This window comes from Lissotriton vulgaris, chromosome 7, assembly GCF_964263255.1.
Source record: "Lissotriton vulgaris chromosome 7, aLisVul1.2, whole genome shotgun sequence".
Lineage (NCBI taxonomy): Eukaryota > Metazoa > Chordata > Amphibia > Caudata > Salamandridae > Lissotriton > Lissotriton vulgaris.
In genome coordinates this window covers 122,569,188-122,592,114 of record NC_141695.1, presented here as the reverse complement: position 1 = coordinate 122,592,114, position 22,927 = coordinate 122,569,188, and the positions used below count along the sequence as shown (strand labels likewise).

Here is a 22,927-nt window from a genome sequence, read left to right as displayed (position 1 = left end):
TTCTAACCTGACTGACCAAGAGCTCAAAGGAGCATAGTCACATGAAATGTAATTTAGTGGTCTTGTGAAGGTCGTAAATAGTTTGATGTGGACATGAGAGCCGAGAAGTCTAGCACTTGTTAGATTTAAGGTGACAATGCCGGACGGAGCTTATTGCTCGAACGTGAGGAGAGACATTTTGAATGTAGACTATGTTTTGACAAGACCATTCACAGGACCTAGCAGGGTCAAGTTAAGAGATATGGAGTTAAGGCCTTGTCTAAGTTTCTATGTTACATGATCTGAAAGAATCAATAAATGTCAACGATGAAATGATGAAGATGACATCCAAAGGAGAAGGGTCAACTTAACGGACGACGTGAAGAGTGGACCAATGGAAGAAGCAGGAAGTTGACATCATCGGGGAAAGTCCGTGGTGGGCGTCAAGGGGCGTTCCACTCACACGGTGATTGTGTATTTTAGGGACAGCACCCCGGGGAGGAGGTAGCAATTGGCAAGCAGGAGAGGGCAATCGGAGAAGGGCGAATTGCTCAGAGCAAGGGCGAGGGTAGATGCCTTGAGCAGATGCGCTGAGACATCATAGCGCAAGGGAGCAGTAGGCCGAGGACCCTTAGAGAGCAGATGGGTAGGCAGATAGGGTACTGCTTCTGAAACTTAAGATTTCCTTTAGAGGCTAAAGAGAGTTTGACTTCTTAGGGAGACAAACTGCTGACACCTTTTTAGGGAAGAAACTTGCGAAGTAGGGTTGTCACAGAGCATAGAGTAGGGACAGATTAACTTGATGATTGTTTTTGTCTTACTGCAGATGACGCAGAAGAAACCACTTCACGCCGAAGCTTAAAGCAACTGAGATTTTAACTGATTTTGTATTTTGTATACTTGAGATTTATCCTGAGTGGATTGTATCATTCAAATTAATCTTTATATAAACACTTAAAACTTCATCAGTTGTAAGTGGTTCTTCAGAGTGGCGTCAGTTAATGGGGTTTGTCTAACCAATGCGGAGGTGGTCCTTTCCTCAATGACAGATAAGAGCGGTCCAAAACAGACGAATGGGATTCTTTATTAAATTTATCATACTCATAAATTGATATCAAAATCCCGTTCCCCGCAGACACGTGTTGACTCACGGCGTGTGTAACCGAGGGACACGCTTTGTGATCTACAACGAAATCCCGTATAGCCTGCGTGATCTCACCCCCGTTGTGTGCGCCCTGAGTCCGTCTGTCTGTCTGTCACTACAATACACGCCTTGTTTGGTTGTCTCGTGGGGTTGAAAGAGACGCGCCCCACTTAAATATGTCCTCTTTGACATCAGAACCGCCCCCATCCCGTAAAAACCCTAAGATCTGACTTTGTGTTGCCAACTGCGGTCCCAGGGGAGAGGGGGGGTGGGGCGAGGGGGGAGGGCGCGGCTCCGAGCACAGAACAGGAGTGGACACAAGACTGAGCGCCAGTGATGGAGAGAGAGAGAGAGGTCTGTATCTGAGCAGGGCGCAGCGCCGCCACCTGCTGAGAGGGCGACCTTGGCAGCACGGGTGGTCGGGTGGGGCTGAAGTGGCGCAACAGAAGGAAAATGTTTATTTCTCTTTGATTTTTCTCTTGCTATTTGTGCTGCAGAAAGAAGAGCATGCCTCATGGATTGCTTTGGTGCAGGAAGGTGCTTATTCCTGCACAAAAACAACCCTGCCTGTAATGCAGGCGCCAGGCCGCTGAAGCGGTGCCAGTGCAGGGGTGACAGACAGGAATGCGCTGTATTGGATGAATATAGCGCTTAGCTAACCTACCCTTTCCCTGTGATGCAGGGCTGACTTGCTTGCACTGTCCTGTGCCACCATCCTGGTAAATACCATTCTGGTATATACTATTCTGGTAAATATGTCCCCCCTTGTAGGTGTCAGCTAGCGTAGGCTGCGCATGCGCAGTCTCGCTGGCGAGATCTTATGTCTCAGAGTAGCGAGGCTTAAACCCGCCCCTCTTCTCCATTGGCTGGCCTCCTAAACGGCAGCCAGCCATTGGAGAAGAGGTCTCTGTGACATCATTGTCTCGCTGTAAGCCCCGTTCTTTTCGGATTGATGGGCGTGTTTTTTTCGTTTCTTTCTCTCCTTGAAAAACACGCCCCTCAATCCGAAAAGGATGGGGTTTACAGAGCCTTTCTATTTTACCATTTCAAGCACTGGTGTTGCCACAAACAAATTAACCTGCCTCCTGCAAGGCTATCTTGACGAACAGCTAGACTGTCAGACTTTAAACCCCCAAGGAATTGCATGTTCCAAAGATATGGTTTCTCCAAGAGTCGTGAACCATGCCGCCATGAGCCCCCAGAGCACCTTTGGATGGCCAGCTGATTACATTTTCCATCTGAGCTCTCGTCACAACTCAGGATGGCATAATGCAGAGTGCGTTCAAAAGTGAGTCATGAAACAAAGAGTGACTTACTGATCACTACTTGCCTCTGATCCTAAATCATTAATAAAAAGATGTTCCTTTTAACTGAACATGGATTATGTGGACAGAAGTTCACGCACAATCTCCACCCCCACTCGTGTCTCTATCTTTCGCGCTCACTCTCCTCTTCCTCTGTGCTTGAACTTTATAAAACATTTTGGGAGTTCATGTGGGGTGAGAAACTGAAGTCAAAGAAGAGAGACTTTATTATCGGTGGGTCGATCAGGGCTAGCAGGGGGGAAGGGGCTAGGGCCTAACAAGCCACGCCCCCGCGTTGATTGCACAGCCGCCTCACGAGCCTCCCAGAGCGAGGCCACGCTGATAGCAGAATATCCCCCACACCTTTGCATCTGCATTTGGACGACTGCACTGAAAATGCGATTTATGGCTGTGAAATGATGAGGTCACGCCACTGTTCCGGGGATGCCGCTTGATGGACGTCGCTCCCAGCTGGAGTATTCAATTCACTCGGATCGCACATTTTATCGAAGGTGTTTCTTGAACAGCGAGGTGCCTGCAACTCTGTGGAATGCCTTCTCTTTCCAGCCAGCCCTTGAATGTCCACCACCCGAGTCTCTGGGTTCAGTTAAACTGCATTCTTTACATCTCAAAAGCAGTTTTTCAGAGGAACTGCTGCGAAGTAAAATGTTATGCATTGAATGCAAGCCAGCAGATTGTAATGGCTTAACCCATTTATCGGTTTGCTACTTGTTGGGAGGCCCCAAGAGGCCCTGCAAAGCAGTTTGTAGTCACAATGCAGTGTGATACAACAACGGGCAAATAAATATATGTAATGTAAATGTAAATTGATACTTGTATAGCGCACTACTCACCTGCAAGGGTCTCAAGGCGCTTGTACGAATACCGCTGTGGAACCCATCCTGGCTTTCTCTGTGAGGCATCCACTCCTGGGCACCCCCTTAGCATTGTGGGAGCCGTTGTGAAGATTAAGCAAGCTATTGCCCAGAGTTGAAGAGTGGGACTCCATGATTGGAATAGGCACCGAGGCGAGAATTATCAGGTCCGTGGAATTTTTGAGCCCAAGACCCGCCGAGGCGGGGAATTGAACCCTGGTCCCGGCCTAGACCTCTGCATCAGAAAGTGGTTATAAGTGGGGTTTCTCTTCTTAACGGTGTGCTACATCTGTCATTTTTCTGCAGTTTTGTGTAGCACGAACTTGGCCCAAAAAAAATCTTCTTAGGTTACGCCTAAGACAACGCATGCGCTGTATTTTGCTAAACATATTGTTAGCTTACAGTGAGGTTAGAGCCCGTTCATTGCTTACATTGGTTGGCCTCTTTGTCACTCTCGTGCTTGCTTCTTGATTGTCTTGCTTCTTATTGCTTTTGAACGTTTTCCTTTCCATATTGGTGTTTTTCCATCCTGTTGAGCATTAACACCGTTCTTGTCTCTTCCACTGCTTCCTTTTCAGGTGCTACTTTATTTATTTTAGTTCTAGCATTCTATGAGAGGGCATGTGTTTTCCAGCTGTCTTCCTCATGTACGTCAGTGCTTAATTTGAGCCTGTGGTTTTCAGTGCTCAACACCGGGGCTTGTGACAGTCTGCAACTGGGTGGTGCTGTCTGGATAATTTAGAGATGACCACAATATAAAACTCAAACCCTCAGCCTCACACACCCTCTCACCCACCCTCATACACCCTCACTCACCCACCCTCACCCACCCTCACTCACCATCACACACCCTCTCTCACCCTCACACACCCTCTCTCACCCTCACACACCCTCTCTCACCCTCACACCCCCTCACTCACCCTCTCACCCCCTCACTCACCCTCTCACCCTCACATCCCCTCACCCTCACACCCGGCGCTCTGTGTGTGTGTGTGTCGCTGTGTGTGTGTCGCTGTGTGTGTGTGGCGCTCTATGTGTGGGTGTGTGTGTGTGTGGCGCTGTGTGTGTGTGGGGGTGCAAATGCAATAGGTCTCGCATTTGCGAGAGATTAAGCTATTGGCATTGTAAATGACAATGCCATTTATTTATATGTTTTAAAAACAAACATATTGTCATAAGCATTGCCAATAGTTCTAACTTTAACAAAGACGAGACCATTGCATTGTAAATGCCTGTTCTCGAAGTTTCCTGAATTTGATATTTGATATTTGATATTTATGGGCATTTGTAAAGCGCAGGCGTTCGCTCCCAGGGGAGCATCATGGCGCTGGGCGAGTTGCGGAGGAATAACTGAGAAAGTGGGGTGAATGGAAGAGAGAACTAAATGGCAGCCAAGACAGAGGAGTCTGGTAGTTTGTAGACCCATGTCTTGAGAAGTTTTCTGAAATTGTTCTCATTGTCAATGGCTCTAAGGTCGGTGGGTAAGGTGTTCCAGGCTTTAGCTGCCAGAACATTAAAGGATTTTCCTCCTCTGGTCTTATATTTAAATCTGGGAATTTGAACAAGGTTAGTCCCAGAGGATCTCAAGCAGCGCGAAGGGTTATATATCGCTTGAAACGGTTTACAAAGTAACGGGGTCCTGTGTTTTGCATGGTTTTGTGGACTGTGAGAAGCAATTTGAAAAAGATTCTTTTGTGCAGTGGCATCCAGTGAAGTGAATTCAGGGCTGCAGATGCAGATGACCTTCTGGGGAGTTGTAAAACCAGTCGAGCTGCAGCATGTTGTAAGCTCTGCAACTTTCTGAGGGTAGATTTTTTCACTCCGGCCATAAGGCCGTTGCAGTAGTCAAGTCGGGAAAGTAAAAGGGCTACCGCGACTGACTTTCTGGCTGCAATTGGGAGGAAATCAAAAAATTTCCTCAGGGATTTTATTAATCCAAAGCATCGACCGGCAGTGATCTTAACGTGGTCGTCAAAAGTAAGGGAAGAGTCAAATTGTACGCCCAGGTTTCTAGCTGATGTAACTGCACTAGGAGGGGCCTCGGATCCTGTGGGCCACCAATCTTTAGGGGAAAAAGAAGGATTCTTGCCTATTGGGATGATCTCTGTCTTTGCGCTATTGCATCTAAGATGATTAGTATTTAGCCATTCAAAGACATCAGAGAGGCAGTTTTTAAAGCGGAGCTCTGCGTCAGTACGCTGTTTGTCAATGGTGACGACCAATTGAGTGTCGTCAGCGTAGGACGTGACCAGGATCCCATGTGATTCTATCACAGCTAAGAGGGGTGCCATGTAGATATTGAAAAATAGGGGACTCAATATGGACCCCTGGGGCACTCCAGATGTAATTGGCTTTTCGCAGGAAAGGTGTGGTCCTAGTGCCACAGTCTGGGACCTATTTGATAGGAATGATGAAATCCAGGCCAGGGCTGAGTCTGTCACGCCAATCTCTCGCATTCGATTGATTAGAATAACATGCGAGATGGTGTCGAATGCTGCTGTGAGGTCCAACAGGATGAGGACAGCTTGCTTGCCCTCATCCTGTAGGAATTTGATAGAATCAGCTTCTGACCGGGCACAGAACTCAAGTTAGGGTGGCACAGGGGGCCGGGTACCTATTCGGACTTTAACCTCGCTCTAGTTCCTGTTGGATGCCAGTCAGTTCCTTACCCACACAACTCTTACTATATTTTTGTAGAGGTTCAACACTTACTTGTGCCTGGTTCTGACGTCACTGTTATCGGACTCGATGTTCTTGGGGGACAGGGTGGCATCCCACAAGAGCTGCTGTGAGCTGCACCTGTCGGTAGGGTTGGAAGAGAAAGCTGCAGGTTAGCACGCTGAGCCATCGCGTTGAGGGGACTCGCAACCTGTACCTGCCTGCTCTTGGCAAGGCGGCAACTCCCAGACCCAGGAGCAGTGTGTCCGCTGACATCAGAGAGAGAGAATATGGGTAAAATGGCAGACCTTCACTTGGTTAGGTTGCAGCTGTCAGTCTGAGTTGGCAGGGACCTGTGCAGTCAGACAGAGACAGAGGGAGGGAGAAAGAGTGACCTAGAGCAAGAGAGGGATAGAGATAGATAGAAAGAGAGAGGGAGCGAGAGAGAGAGAGAGAGAGAGAGAGAGAGAGAGAGACAGGGAAAGAAAGGGAGAGAGAGGGAGAGAAAGGGAGAGAGAAAGAGAGAAATGGTGAGAGAGGGAGAGAGGGCGAGAAAGGGAGCGAGAGAGAAAGAGAGAGAGAAATAGGGAGAGAGAGAGGGAGAGAGAGAAAGAGAGGGGATAGAGATAGAGAGAAAGAGAGAGGAAGCGAGAGAGAGAAAGAGAGAGGAAAAAAGGGAGAGGGAGAAACAGGGAGAGAGAAAGAGTGAGAGCGAGAAAGAGAGAGACAGAGCGATAAAGGGAGGGAGAGAGCAACAGAGAGAGAGAGGGAGAGAGAGGGAGAGAAGGGGAGAGAGAGAGGAAGAGGGAGAGAGACAATGGGTAGAATAAAATACCTTCACTAGATTTGGTAGCAGCTGTCAATCCCGTGTCGACAGACCGACCTGGAGGCGGGGGGGGGGGGGGAGGGGGGGGAGAGAGAGATGGAGAGAAAGAGCAGGAGACAGAGAAAGAAAGAAAGGTAGAGAGAGAGGGACCGGAGGTTGCCAAAACACCACCTGCAGCAGCATGAAGGGGCCATAACTGCTGCAGGGAGGGTGAGAACCAGAAGGGCTTCAAGTGCAGCAAAGGCACCGCGCTGGCTGCAGGCAGACACCAGGGCGGACAGATCCAGCGGATCAAATGAGACTCTATGGCCAAAAAGAAAGATGGCAGCCACCAGAGAAGCTCTGTCACGATGGCCCTACATGGCACCAACTGGAGCAGGCAGCGTCATGGCTGAAGGCCCTGCACATTAGGGCACCAGTCACAACATCTTTGTATCAGATCGCACAACACCGGCATCTCACACGTAACAGTGGACAAAGTAGAAATTATGATTCATTTCAGGTTGGAAACAAGAATAGAAGTAGTAAAGAGATGGAAAACAGACTGGGCTGGAACACGTGCTTCTATTCCCCCTGCTGGGAAGAACGGCTAAGCATTGACCTGCATAAAAAGGGTCAGTGTGCCAAACATACTCCAATGTGCACTATGGCACGAGGTACAGCAGCAGGCACACTATGCACAACCACATGAGTGGATAATCCGTGGTAGAGGCTATCGGTGTAATCGAGTTTAGACAGTACAAGAGAGATAGTAGCTTGAAGCATGTGTGGAAACCCCAGGTGGGGTATTATGAATCACAGTGCTTTCATAGTAATGAAGCTTGATCTTGCTAGTTTGTCCACTTGGGCATTCATTGATAGCTTGGAGTCTATGGTAATTCCGAGGTTTCTTACTTCCTTAGATACTTTCAGAGGTGTTCCCAGATTGTCAGGCCATGCAGCGAGTGGGTCATACTTTTTCCAGTCATCACATGTGAGTTTTTCCATTCTTGAGGCGTTCAAGTTGAGATGACTCCATGTCATCCACTGATCCACAGCCCTGACGCTACAGAAAATCTATGACTATTCTGTGTGTCATTTGCATAGTTATAGCACGTGAGGGGAAATTTGTTAATCCTTGTCATTAATGACTTCATGTAGATGTTGAAAAGCATGGGCGATATGATAGAACCTTGAGGGACCCCTGCTTTTGTGAAGTACGGTTTGGATGAGAAAGGGGGATATGGATGACATTAGTTCTTTTTTGAAAGTAGGACGTGATCCAGCCTAGGGCAGTCCCCTCTATGCCAGCTTTGTATAGTCTTTGTATTAGAATGTCATGGTCAACCATGTCAAAGGCAGCCGAGAGGTCCAAGAGAAGAAGTGCAGAAACCCCGTTCTGGTCAACTGGCAGTCTTAAGGTCATCCCAGATAGCAACGAGGACAGATTCTGTGCCTTAACCTGGATGGAATCGTGTTTGGAAGTCTGAAAGTATGGAATTATCTTCAATGATTTGTGACATGTGGGAGAATGCTGCTCTTTCTATCAGTTTGCCCAGGAAAGGTCCATTTGTAATTGTGCTGTAGTTGTCCGGGTTATTTATTTTTATTATTTATTACATTTGTATGGCGCAACAGCTACCCTGAGGGTTTCCCGGCGCCTTGGATCTGTTTAACTGAACAAAGAATACTGTGGACGCTACTGATTAAAAAGCCAGGCTTTGACTCCCCTCCGGTATTGGAGGTAACTAGGTTCCAGACGTAGTTTGAGTGGAAGAGAATTCCACAGAACTGGGGCCAAATTAGTGAATGAGCGTCTGCCCAAGCGTGCTCGTTTAGACTTGGGGACAACAAATTTGGCTTGAGACATAGACCGAAGAGTGCGGGAGGGCAAGTATTTCTGGGCCAGTTTACATAAATAGGTAGGTGCTTCCCTCACATTGATCCGAAACATATAGCAGAGTTCATTTAAATTTCACTCTCTTGGCGATCTTCAGCCAATGCAATTTCTTCAAATGTTCTGACATGCTTGTACGCCCTGGGAGATGAAGGAGCAACCTAGCTGCGGCATTTTGAATAACCTGAAGACGGTTAATAATGTCTTTATTAGCTCCTAAATAAAGGATGTTTCCGTAGTCTAATCTAGAACCTATTAAGGCCTGTAATACTGTTCTCTGTGCCCCTTCCGGGAGTTGCCACAGTATTTTCCTCAACCATTTGAGGATTGCAAAGCATGTTGAAGCCATTTTAGCAGTTTGTGCGCGCATTGACAACTTATCATCAACTATTATCCCGAGGTTGCGAGCAGATTGTACCGCAACCGGGGTCGGGCCCCTTCAACCGGCCAATGAGTGGGGCCCTAAAGATCCTTATAATCACCAAAGATAAGTAACTCTGTCTTTTCCCCGTTCAGTTTTAATTTGTTTGAGTGAAGCCAATCAGCCATTCTCAGGAGTCCAGAACGGAGAGGGGAAATATTAGATTTGTCAGTAGTTGCTGGGGAGAACACTAATTGTGTATCATCCGCGTAGGAATAAATAGTAAGGCCCATTTCTTCAGCAATTTTAGCTAATGGGGTAACATAAATATTGAATAATAATGGACTCAATATAGAGCCCTGGGGTACCCCGTAGAGGGAGTTCAGGATATTAGAGGAGTTGTTTTTGGAAAAGACCTGAAAGGTCCGATGTGAAAGGAATTGTTCCAGCCACCTCAGTGCTTTCCCTCTTACTCCTATGTCCTCTAACGTCTGAATCAGGGTTTTGTGGGAGATGGTGTCAAAGGCGGCACTCAAATCTAAAAGAATGCGTGCCGTTGTGCCACCGCCATCCAGTTCTTTTCGGATGGCTTCAGTGACCCCCTAATACGGTTGACTCTGTGGAGTGGCCCCTTCTAAACCCTGACTGAGAATAGTGCAGCAGATTGTTATCATTGACAAAGTCAGCTGGTTGTTTATTTACGTGCTTTTTCAAAATTTTCGAAAAAAATGGTAGTAATGATATTGGGCGAAAATTATAAAAAATCTCTGGGTCGCCATTTGCCTTTTTTAGCAAGGGAACTACCATAGCATGCTTCCAGTCATCGGGTACCACAGCTTCCTCTAAAGAAGCGTTTAACAAAGATCTGATTACACCCAGAATGAAAAGATCCAGCTGCTTTAGAATGGACACAGGAATTGGGTCTTGAGGTGAGCCTGATCTAATGCTGTTAAGTACTTCTACAAAAGTCGTGTTGTCCATAGATTGCCACCTTGTTAGTACGTTCTCCGTGGAATTCACCCTTTCCGCTCTCTCACTGGGGAGAGAGGCTGTTGCTACAGAGTCTGTGGCCTCATGATTTTTGCTAAAATTAGAATAAATCTTAGTTATTTTCTCATTAAAAAAGTTAGCTATGAGATTGCATTGCATAGTGGACAGAGTCGGGGGTTCTGGTGTGTGAGCCGCTCCTGCCAGGTTTTTTAAAACTATAAAAAAGGTGCCAGGGTTGCTCTGTGCGGTTAAGATGGTGTCTTTAGTGTAATTTCCCTTAGCTATTTTACAGGACAAATGGTAAGCATTAAGCGCTTGTTTATATATTTCCTTAGTAGTTAGGGTTAAGGGTGTCAAGGTTTGTTTTCTTTAGTAATGGGTGTATATATGACTTTTTTAGGTCTTATGTAACTATTCCTGTAGTTAAGGAATTCTTGATGATTATTCTTACTGGTGTGGCAGCAGAGGTAGTTAGAAGAATTTTCTTGAAGGTTTGATTTGGAAATGGATCAGAAGGGCTGCCGGCAGGCCTGCTTGCTTCGACCAGATCCATGAATTTATTGCGATATTTGTTGCAAGGAATGTAGAGGGAGGGACAGCCCACTCTTGGAAGTTTTTCTGGGAAAAGAGTCAGTGCTGGTGATTTTTTAAATAGGAGTCCAACATTTCTGCTTTGGTTGCGTAATGCCATTTTGACAGCAAATTGTTGAGTAATGGGATGACTTCTTTATAAGCAATTTGGGGGTAGATCTACAAGGAAGTGCTGCAGGGAGGCAACGGAAGCCCTTTGGCTGCGCCACGGGCTGTAGCACTCTAAGGCACAGGAATGCGACATATTTATAATAATATGTCGCATTTCTGTGCTCTCCCCTGCGCTGGTGCACAAACTGCAGCCATGCGCTGGTGCAGGCAGCCTTGCACCATGGTGCAAGGAAGCCTGCATCATGGGGAGATTGTTTTTGTGCAGGAATGGGTCCCTTCCTGCACAAAAACAATCACTGCAGGCATTTTCCTCTTTCAATGTGTGCTGCAGAATGTAGCACGCTTTGAAAGAGGAAAAAAATGAGGAGACATTTAAACATTTCTCCTCGTTGCACCGCTCTACGCCTCCCCTCGGGAGGCGTAGCATTGACATGCTTTTCCAGATTTACAAATCCTCGTAAATCTGGAACTGTGTCTTGTTCCATGGGTGTTGCGTGGGAACACCCACTGCGACACCCATGGAACGCTCCTTCCACGCAAAGTGCTGCCTGTGAAGGTGCCGTATTTACTAGGAGAGGAAAGGTCACGCAGCGTGACTTTTCCTCTCCTTGTAAATATGGAGAAGTGAAATGCCACTCCAGTACGTCACAAAAAGTGACGTACTGGTGACACAGGAGGCTTGTAAATCTGCCCCTCGGTTTTTTTAATTAGTTGAGAATACTATAGAATTCTTTATTTGCACATTTATCAGTTTGAATTCTGTCTGAATAGTATCCTTTTTTTTCAGCTTTTTCGCTTCCTGATTTGTATAATCTGTTAAGTTATTTTAGGTGAAGTTTGTCTTGATTGGTGTTTGTTGTGAGCCAGGGCCGTTCCAGCTTTCTAATTTACTGTTTTATCTCTTTTAGCTCTGTAAACCCCCACGAGGCCTGCTTTCCTTTGTCCTCTTTTGATTTCCTTAATGGTGTTAATGTACAAAAAGCTTCAGTAACCACTCATATAGTTTTTGTATTGCATTTATTGTGCCTACATCTTTATTGTATGTTAGTTGTGTTTCTAATGGCCTGATTCACAGAACTAACTTAAGACAAAATCCTAAACTTACTACTTGTGGTATTCACAGAAGTTAGGAACTGACTTAAGACAGACTTAAGTTAGGATTTTGTCTTAAGTTTGTCTTAAGTCTTTTTTAAGTCTTTTTTAAGTCTGTCTTAAGTCTGTCTTAAGTTTGTCTTAAGACAAATTTAAAACAAAATCCTAAAGTCCGTGAATACCAAAAGTAGTAAGTTTAGGATTTTGTCTTAAGTTAGTTCTGTGAATCGGCCCCTAAGTCTTCAACATTGGGGTTGTTCCATGGTCGATAGGTGGATGCATGTAAGGTGGTTTTAGGTGTGTTGCTTTCTGTTGTTTTATGTTGGAAAGCAAGCACATGGTGGTCTGACCATGTGACTGGAGTCGTAATTTGAAAGATAACTTGTTCTGTATTTCCAAAAATGATATCTAGGATGTGTGCAGAGATGTGTGTGGGTCTATGGACGATCTGATGTAGATTCAGTGAATCTAGGCCAGCGATGATTTTTTTCGGAGGGGGCATATTGGGTTTGTCAAACCAAAAGTTTAGGTCACAAAGAATGCAAAGGTTGGAGTGTAGTGTTATCAGGTTTGAAACTGTGCCTAGAAGCGTGTCTGCGAATGTGCATTGCTAGGTGGTGGTCTGTAACGGAGTAGGAAGTTACAGGAGGAAGATGTTGTAGGGTGGCATTTGGTGAAGGGGGCCTCACAACCATGTATGGAGACACAGTAATATTTAATGTTTCCTTGTATACAGTAGCTAGACCACCTCCTCTTTTGCCTCTACGATTTTGTGTCATATAGTTTAATAGCTTAGAGGAATGGCTTCATGCCAGACTGGAGCTGTGTCATCTCCCAAGCATGATTCAGTTATGAAGAGTAAGTCAGACTGTGTGTCAGCAAGAAGATCGTAGATGTGATGTTTGTTTTCAGAGAGTGATTGAGCGTTTATTATTGGGTAGTTTAGAGAATGTGCTATGGTGATAGTGGGACTTTATTTTGAAGAAGAGTGAGCAGTATTTTGTGGATTTGTATCAGAGGTGTCATTAGTGCTGGTATTAACCGTACGAGGATTGAAATCGAGTAGCTTTTCTGTATTGTGTTCCTCGTCCAACAGGCCAACAAGGCATTTTGATGGGTCTGCATGTGCAGATGGTGGAGATGGTTTTTGAGAGTGAGTTGGTGCGCTGTGTGGTTTTTGTAGAGTAGCCTTGTTGGGCAGTAGATATGGAGATGCGTAGTTATGAAGAGTGGCATGTTGTTTATTTTGCTTTCGTCTGTGTAGGGTGGAAGGTGTGTGAGTTAGGGGTGGTGGTGAAGCATATGGGTCATATGGCAAGGTTCTAAACTGTCCAATGGGGGGGTGCGCTTCAGAGAGTTGCTGTTTTGTGCCGTCCTTGCCCAGGCCTCACTCATCTATCATCAGTGCAGTAAATCCAATGGAAGAAACAAACAGGTGGATATTACTCTTGACCATGTCAAAGGGGTATCATTTCTGCAGCAGGCAAGCCCACATGCTCTCTTTGCTTTTATTTTTTTTAGAGGCTATATTTCATGATAAAAGAGCTGGGCTTAAGTTTGCCTTGCTTTTCTTTCTTGTTTTTCTTTTTATTTAAACAGCCTTCTTATTCTATTTTTTAGGGGAAGGGGGCTGTGTTATTAGATTTTATCCTGCATAATTCTGTATTTTCCATATATATGTATTGCACAGTTGTTGGCACCGTCTAGATAAGTACCAAGCAAAAGTGCAATGAATGCAAAAAACATTAAATTCAGCGATAATTGTGAGGTGAGAACTGGAGTGTGTGGGCGCTGAGGAGCCTGGGAAATGTCCATCTGTGAGGTTGGCAGAGAGGGGTGTAGTGAATGAAATGATGAATGGTCAAGTAGTTTCTTGAAGCTCTTTATTTCAAGTAAGATGTACAGGAGGAAAAACCCCACCAGGAACAGGATGGTCACTGCTCAGCCCTCTCTCATCAACTGTCATTCCACATCCACACCAGGCACACTAACATTCTATTCACTCTGTCATCCAACATTCAACATTCCACACAGACATCACATACATACTGGCTGAGCAGCAAGCAAGGAGATAACATAAGGCACAACATATCCCCTTTTCTTCAACGGAAATTAAACACAATAATATAATACATAGCAATATGAGAGGAAGCAAAAGATAAAACTTGCAATATACAAGTATTTACAAAATAAGACCAGAATAAAATAGACTAAGCAAATATAGGTAAACACAACCTAAGAAAATATAGTTAAACCCATTCCCTTCCCTTGGGAACAATAAAATTGTAAAATGCAATAGTACCAATGTATGTATAGAATAACTGCAAAGAAGGCACAGCTGAAGCTAGGTACAAAGATTACGTAGGGTAAAAACAGTAGAAAGGGCGCGCGCACACCCACACTGAATATGTATAGAGACCAGCTCTGAACAACCCTACGTAAAAATAACCATAAACTTACAGTACCAGCAGTCACAAGAAGCAGCAATCATGAAGGTAAATTTGCACCACTAAATTCGTACCATGTAAATAACAACGATTAATTAAATCATAAAGGTAATACAGGCTAACTGCTGTATCAAGCATTGAAAGTAATACAGATTCGCTCGAATTGCTGTACCAAGCATTGAAAGTAATACCGGCTTGAATCACTGTACAAAGCATTGAAGGAAACATAGGCATACTTGAATTGCTGTATAAAGCATAAACATAAAACAGACTTATATGAATTAGTGTAAAAAGCATTGAAAGTAGCACACACTTGAATTACTGTAAAAGCATTGAAAGTAACACAGACTTGAATTACTGTAAAAGCATTGAAAGTAACACACACTTGAATTACTGTAAAAGCATTGAAAGTAACACACACTTGAATTACTGTAAAAGCATTGAAAGTAACACAGACTTGAATTACTGTAAAAGCATTGAAAGTAACACAGACTTGAATTACTGTAAAAGCATTGAAAGTAACACAGACTTGAATTACTGTAAAAGCATTGAAAGTAACACACACTTGAATTACTGTAAAAGCATTGAAAGTAACACACACTTGAATTACTGTAAAAGCATTGAAAGTAACACACACTTGAATTACTGTAAAAGCATTGAAAGTAACACAGACTTGAATTACTGTAAAAGCATTGAAAGTAACACAGACTTGAATTACTGTATGAAGCATCAAACGTAATACGGACTATTTGAATTACTGAATTAGCATTGGAAGTAACACAGACTTATAAGAATAGCTGTAAAAACACCTTGCATAAAAATTTGTAAAATAATAATGAATGCAGAACAGCAGACCTACTAGATTGCTGTAAGATTTACTTTAAATAAAACACCAACATAAATAGCTGTATAAATTATTTAAACATCACTGCAACCTTATTAACAGAAAAGCAGCTCAAAATGAATTGGTGTATGAATAATAAACATTGCAGTCTTAGTGATATAACTGTATCAGTTACTAAAGCCTTACAGTGTTATTTAAATTGCTGAAATACCTATAACATAACCTATAAGTAGTAAGAAAATGAGCCCCCATGTATAAATATGAGTTCCATGAAGCAATGACAAGTAGAGTACCGATTTAATCCAGCAGATGGCAGTAAGACCATGACTAAAGTAACCCAAAACTAAATAGAAAGCATGAAGAATGAATATTGTCTCGTCAGTGCTTCATCTGCTGCGACACCTCAAGGCTCGACAGGTCCACGTTATAAGAAATGGACAGAATGACAATATTTGGAGACTTCCTATAGCAACGCTAGCACTTCTCTCACCAAGTCCCAAATGTATCTGTTCTTCTTCATTTACCTCGCGCTGTCCAGCAAAGTAGTAGTTGAAATGGGAAGTGAAACTTGGCGTCAGCGTTCGTTCTCTCCATTTGCCTCGCCCTGTTTCAGCAAAATTGTAATTGAAATGGAGAGTCAAACTTGGCCTCGTACGTGAAGACGAGCTGACATGCACAAGGAGAAACGCGCTGTGACCTATGAAATACCAGCGCGGGCAGAGTGTCAGAGGAATGCGCTCCGCAAGATGGCTGGCGTAGCATTGTTTCCGGTTACCACGGAAACGAATATGAAGATGGCTGGCAAAGATCGTCATGACGTGACACGCACTCCTGCAAAGATTCTCAAACGTCATCATAAGCAGGATGGCTTCACCGAGGAAGGAGCTCTCCGTGTGAAAGGCAGTTGGCAGTTGAAAAAACGTAAGATGCCTCATCACTTGTTACTGAAATTAGTTCAGAAGTACAGACTTTCATACGATAGAATTATAATGGAAATCACCCGTTTCTCAATGAAAACCACTCGTTTTTTCAGCAAACTGTATTGTACTTATAGGACATTTTTATGTAAATTCCTTGCTCTCAGACTTCCACACAAGTGAATTTTTTAAATGAAAACAACTCGTTTTTCTTCTCTCTTTTGTAGCAAGAAAGGTTGTCAGACTCTGAAAATCACAGTATCAAATCACTGTACTTCCACACAACCGAATTTTGATGGAAATCATTTGTTTTTCTTTTCCCTTTACAGCACACGTTTTCCCCTCTGCTTGGTAGCAAGCGAGAGTACTTGAGCTAGATCTGGCACATATGAGAGTTTAGGGCGACCGATTTCGGGGTCACTGGTGGGGTTTCGGAGTGCCAGGTAGCATGAAGAAAATTCTAATAATTTAAAAGTCCTTTACCTTAATTGAATTCTTCTCTTTAGAGTAGTATTGCTTGAAGGTACCTTGTAAATAGGATGTAGCACGCTGTGAGTTCTTCACTCGTCGCCAAAATGTAGTGAATGAAATGATGAATGGTCAAGTAGTTTCTTGAAGCTCTTTATTTCAAGTAAGATGTACAGGAGGAAAAACCCCACCAGGAACAGGATGGTCACTGCTCAGCCCTCTCTCATCAACTGTCATTCCACATCCACACCAGGCACACTAACATTCTATTCACTCTGTCATCCAACATTCAACATTCCACACAGACATCACATACATACTGGCTGAGCAGCAAGCAAGGAGATAACATAAGGCACAACAAGGGGCTGTCCGTGCACATGAGGCTGGTACCTGGCTCATGGCTGCCTCTCTCAGCTTTTCAGGGATATTTACTGATTTCTCTGGACCAGCATGCCCCCTTTTGGAAACATGTTGTAAAGCGCTTGAAAGCTCTTTTACCTTCTAACGCTACATTCAGGGCAAGAGTCCGGGGTACACGCAGTGGACGGCGTCCACCCACTTTTTCCACCGGGTGAACGCTGTACAACCTGCCAAGAATTTGGGCCCCACTGACAAAGATACTGAACTCGTCCGGGGTAATTTCCAAACACCAGGACACTTTCAGCAGCGCCTGCACGCTGTCTGCTTTTCAGCTGCAACAACCAACAACGTGCAGGCGGTGACGGGGCTTTCTTATTTAAGACTCCTGCTGGGCCCATAACAAAGGGCTAATTTAAGGGGTCATCAGGCCTCCTTTTGTTCAGTCTCTTGGCTGGGAGCTGTCAGGAGCCTAAAACCAGATGCAAATGAAGCTGAGGGGAAACAAAGGTTCACAACTTTGTGGCACTTCACACATACTTAAGAGAGGCAGCATTTCAATTTGTTCAGTCCCTGCTTCTGAGATATGCATGCACTGTAAGAATATCAGATGTGCTAGTCTTTCCCAGTATTTAAACAAAGCAAACTGCATTTATATAGAGCTTACTTTCCCTGAGGAGGTGTTGAAATAATTGAAGGTCCACTATTTTTATTGTATAGCTGTACTCATTTAATGCAGGGTGTCAGAGCACTCTACATCAACACGTGCATATTACATGTACAAGAAATGATATGTTTGTAAATGAATGTACAGGATGTGTTACACAAAACTGGGGGACTGCAAGGTGTAAAAGTCACATATCATCTTCCATAGCTCACTGTGCAATTGTCCTCACAATGCACTCAAACGTACACATGATAGACCTGCTAAACATATATGTGAGGGCTTTAGATCTGATGTCACTTTTTGTGATGCCACTTCCTGTGAAGTCATGGCTTGTGATGCCTTTCTATGATGTAAATTTCTGTGATGCCTTGTGTGATGTCGCGTGCCATGATGTCACTTGCATACTGCCAAACTAGGTCAGTCTCCCCACTTTTTTTTTAGGACTTGTGCCCTGGCTGCATTAATAGAATGTTCACTGACGTGTGCTGACGTTTGCTGTTTTCATTCCTTTACAGGTACTCATGGCCTGCAGTGCTTCAGCTGCAAAGACACTGGGGACGGGGGCTGCACCCCAGGCAGGGCTGAAGTCATCACATGCCCCTACACCAACGATGTGTGTCTTCAAACCCTCACCACCTTTAACATAAGTAAGCCACGCCTGCTGGGAGGAGAGGGACGGGGACAACTGGAGAGATTTTTTTTTTTTTTTTTTTGCATATTTTATATAGCGCGAACTCGAACCGAAGGTATTGGAGCGCTTTACATGAGCACCGTATTTACATTACACATTCATGAGCGGGGAGATTAAGTGATGGGCGTGGACACCGGCAGAGATAGGCGGGGACAACTGCAGAGATGGGCGGGGACAACTGCTGAGATGGGCAGGGACAACTGCTGAGATGGGCGGGGACAACTGGAGACCTTCCTCCTTTTCCCACTATTTCAGGTCCTGTGTTTAGAGCTTGCTACTGGCAGCCTTGCCTGTTGGGGACCTCTTGGCATGCATACTTAAACAAGCATTAGAAATGCAATAGGTCTTGCATTAGAAAAATTGGAGCTATTGGCCTTGTAAATCTAATATTTTTTTAAGTTATGTTTATGTTTTTATAATAGCAAATGTATTAATTTTGTTATTGTAAATGCCAATATTTATAGAATTTGCAAATGTGACACCTATAGCATTATTTAACATTTTTTTTGTGTCATTTGTAATAAAGCTTGAAACATTGAGAGAACATATTTGAACAAGTGATGATGTGGTGGTGCTGAGTGATGCTGTGGTTGCGCTGAGTGATGCTGTGGTTGCGCTGAGTGATGCTGTGGTTGCGCTGAATGATGCTGTGGTTGCGCTGAGTGATGCTGTGGTTGTGCTGAGTGATGCTGTGGTTGTGCTGAGTGATGCTGTGGTGGTGCTGGGTGCTGCTGCTGTGGTGGTGCTGAGTGGTGCTGTGGTGGTGCTGAGTGGTGCTGTGGTGGTGCTGAGTGATAATGTGGTGGTGCTGAGTGATAATGTGGTGGCGCTGAGTGGTGCTGTGGTGGTGCTGAGTGGTGCTGTGGTGGTGCTGAGTGAAAATGTGGTGGTGCTGAGTGATAATGTGCTGGAGCTGAGTGGTGCTGTGGTGGTGCTGAGTGGTGCTGTGGTGGTGCTGAGTGATGCTGTGGTGGTGCTGAGTGGTGCTGTGGTGGTGCTGAGTGGTGCTGAGTGATGCTGTGGTGGTGCTGAGTGCTGCTGTGGTGGTGCTGAGTGGTGCTGTGCTGGTGCTGAGTGGTGCTGTGGTGGTGCTGGGTGATAATGTGGTGGTGCTGAGTGATAATGTGGTGGTGCTGAGTGGTGCTGTGGTGGTGCTGAGTTGTGCTGTGGTGGTGCTGAGTGGTGCAGTGGTGGTGCTGAGTGATAATGTGGTGGTGCTGAGTGATAATGTGGTGGTGCTGACTGATGCTGGTGTAGCGCTGAGTGGTGCTGTGGTGGTGCCGAGTGATGCTGTGGTGGTGCTGAGTGGTGTTGTGGTGGTGCTGAGTGGTGCTGTGGTGGTGCTGATTGATGCTGGGGTGGCGCTGAGTGATGCTGTGGTGCTGCTGAGTGATGCTGTGGTGGTGCTGAGTTATGCTGTGGTGGTGCTGAGTGGTGATGTGGTGGTGCTGAGTGGTGCTGTGTTGGTGCTGAGTGGTGCTGTGGTGGTGCTGAGTGATAATGTGGTGGTGCTGAGTGATAATGTGGAGGTGCTGAGTGATGCTGGTTTAGCGCTGAGTGGTGCTGTGGTGGTGCTAAGTGGTGAGAGGGTGGGTGAGAGGGTGAGGGTGTGTGTGAGGGTGAGGGTGTGTGTGAGGGTGTGTGAGGGTGAGGGTGTGAGGGTGTGTGTGAGGGTGATGGTGCGTGTGAGGGTGAGGGGTGAGAGGGGGTGTGAGGGTGAGATTCTTATTGTGGGAGCGGTGTGGTCAGGTGCTCTGCAAGAGGGACTCTTATTGGAAGCTGTGACGATTAGGGCTGAGATGAGTTTTGTCTTTGCCACAGTCTTTTGAAACTGTAAAACTGTCAACATTTTCAATGTATACCTAGTCCGATATGTCTGGCAGAGATAACCTTGCAAAAAATCAATACCACCTTACTATCTCCGAAAGGCTTAGTCAGCTTTTTTTCACACCTAGTGTACCCACTCGTGCAACATACAGATTGTTCTCCCTACAAAGAACCTGCAAATCATTGAGAGCAATTTATTGTCCAGCTCAGATGTCTTCTTTTACTACAAACTCCTGGCAAGTTGAAAGTGCTCCATGTTTTTCTGTAACTGTATAAAGTATTTCAGTTATACATAAAGTGCTACAATAACCTTCGATTTGAGAGCGCTCTATAAAAACATTAAATAAAATGCTATTCCCTGTGCTGGGTTAACCGTCTGGGGAACTGCACATTCTCAAGCCTCTGCGTATCACCACGTATATGGCAAGAACAATTGAACCATCACAAAGCGTCGGTTCCGCAGGCGTTTTTTCATCCTTATTTTGCCTACTTATGACTGTCACATAACATAACCCATTTAAGTACTTTCCGGCGGGGCAAGGAGAGTTAAGTTGAAAGGTAAAAAAAACAAGAGGTGGTGCATTATGTCATAATGCGCTGATTATTGAGTAAGGAAGAAAGCAAAACAAGCAGCAATATCGAGAGGTGGTGGGGGCAGGGTGAAGGGTTAAGGGGAAGGGAGAGACGGCACAGGCTGGGTAGGCTGCGATCTGGGTGGCAGGAAACAGGATTCTTTGATGTGGTGTGCGAGGGGGGCAGAAAGGACGGCCGTGGAGGTGGGAGGAGGAGTGGTGCAGGCGTGGGGCGGGGAGCGGAGCCTTTGAAGAGACAAATGGTGGTTTGTGACCTAGCTGGTTTTTCAACGCCAACGGAGCACATGAACTCGGGCAAATCTGGCTGGTTTCAAAGCTTATTTGGCCTACATAAATTTCCATAAAGACATGGAGTATTCAACTGCCAGACCCCAGTCACTTCAATAGTGCCTTACAGAAGTTCATTAAGCGTTTCTGTGATTGCATGGTGAAAGCCGGTTTTATAGTATTTTGTGTACAGTGGTGAATAACCTCATTCTTACACATAACCCTTTACCTAGGCAAAACTCTAACTAGCCTGTCTCACGCCTTTGCCATGTGACACTCTGCATGTCTCCTCTTGTAATCATACTGTTTTCATTATCCTTCTGTGGCAGGGAATACAATTGGGCTTTCTTTCTTTTCAAGTGATGCAATTAGCCTCTCTGCTCCAGCATTTTGTCTGTGCAATGCCAATGTTAAACGTTGCTTTCTCCCAGTTAAATGCCGACATTTCTCTGCCTTAAAGGGAGCCGATTTACATAGAAATACCTTTTACTACATTCAAGGGAATCACAAAAATTCTAAGCACATGCAACTGAGAGCCTGATTAAAAGTTTGGGGGTAGTCCGTCACAATTTTCAAGTATAGTCCAAGTGCCACAGCGATGGGATATAATGTACTTGTTGTAGTAAGGGCAACGGGATTTCTGTCACATTTGTGACGTACACAGAATTCTAAAGTAGGCCCATTTTGTCCATTGTGTCCTAGCCTAAAAAACGTTGGGCTTTTTAAATGTAAGTTTATTATAAGCCGTTTTCCCATAGACGAGTACGACTGCGAAGAAATAACCACATTTAAATGTATGCACATATGGATTAAATGGCTTACTATTTTACAGAAGAATTGTTTATGGCCCACGGCTGTGAGGTTTGTTATCCTACCAAAGCGTGACTACAAGGAAGCGACTGAGAAGCGCAAGGCCTCATTTCGATGCTTCACGCTGTTTTACTAGTTCGTGACACTACAATGCTCATATCGTTCGCCCCGCTGCACGACATCCAAGCACCCTAGAGCACAATGCATCTATCACTGGGAATAAAGAGAGTCGTAAGCAAGGCCTGGTTTCTGGTGAAAAGTATATGTAATGGAGGCCCTTGAAGTGCGCCGTATAGGCCTCTGGCTTTACCCACATTCATAATTGTTCACCGGCATGTCTCGCGCATTACTCACTTGAGAACGCTCGGCACACAGTGCGCATGTCACTGCCGCCCGTTTGTGAGCAAGAAAGAATAATGATTATTTGTCACGGACAAAGGTCAGGGATCTCAGACACATTACAATTTGTGAAAAAAATTTATAACTGAAGTTGTGGAATGCTCTGCTGCGTTTAACTGAAGTTCTTGACTGGCATGTTTGGTTGAAATATAATTTCTTTTGTTTGTTCTGTTGCATAACTGCATAATTTTAGTTTGAGCTAATTTCCTCCAAGCCCACAGTGGAAAGCTAACAGGGGTCTATTGATTATGCCTGGAGCCAAGGATGAACAAATTTCGGCTGTTTCCTTTCATAAGCAGCGGTCCCCCTTGCTCCGCTGTGAGGGCCCTGGCCTCCAGAAAGCCTTGAATGTAAACAAACTGTCATCCTGCTGCTTGTGGTAACAAACACAGTGGGAGAAGCAGAGACAGCTTTCCACCATACATCAGTGGGGTCCACCGAGCCGGAAAGGCCATTTGTGTGAAGTTTCACTGCGGGCCGACATATGGTGGGGCAAGGAGAGTTAAGTGGAAAGGTAAAACAAGCCAAGCTCAGAGGCCAGGGGGGTCTTTGTGAATGCAGATGGGAGCGGCCCACGCTGTCCCCGGCTCTGGAGGCCTCTGGGCCTCGGAGGTATCAAGCGCCTCTCTGAAATCAGGGGATGTGCTTGAGAAATAGAGCCGAGGGACAGCGAGTGCTACCGCAGCATTGGGGACACGGCCAGTCAGAGGATGAAGTGTGAAGGGCCCCGGGGTGTGAGGAAAAGGGGGAGACGTCAGGGGGAGGGGAGGATGCGTGGGATATGGGAGAGGCGGGGGTGGAGGAATTTTCCGGCGGGGCAAGAAGAGTTAAGT

The 22,927-nt window shown here is 45.2% G+C and overlaps 1 protein-coding gene across 1 annotated transcript in view; it reads left to right on the top strand.

The window, feature by feature from the left end:
* LOC147700976 (ly6/PLAUR domain-containing protein 5-like) overlaps positions 1-22,927 on the top strand; it is a 68,021-nt gene that overhangs the window by 15,161 nt on the left and 29,933 nt on the right. Inside the window, exon 2 of the mRNA XM_086929809.1 lies at positions 18,023-18,154. Coding sequence (XP_086785935.1) covers positions 18,023-18,154 — 132 coding nt within the window. The remainder of the gene's footprint in view (positions 1-18,022; positions 18,155-22,927) is intronic.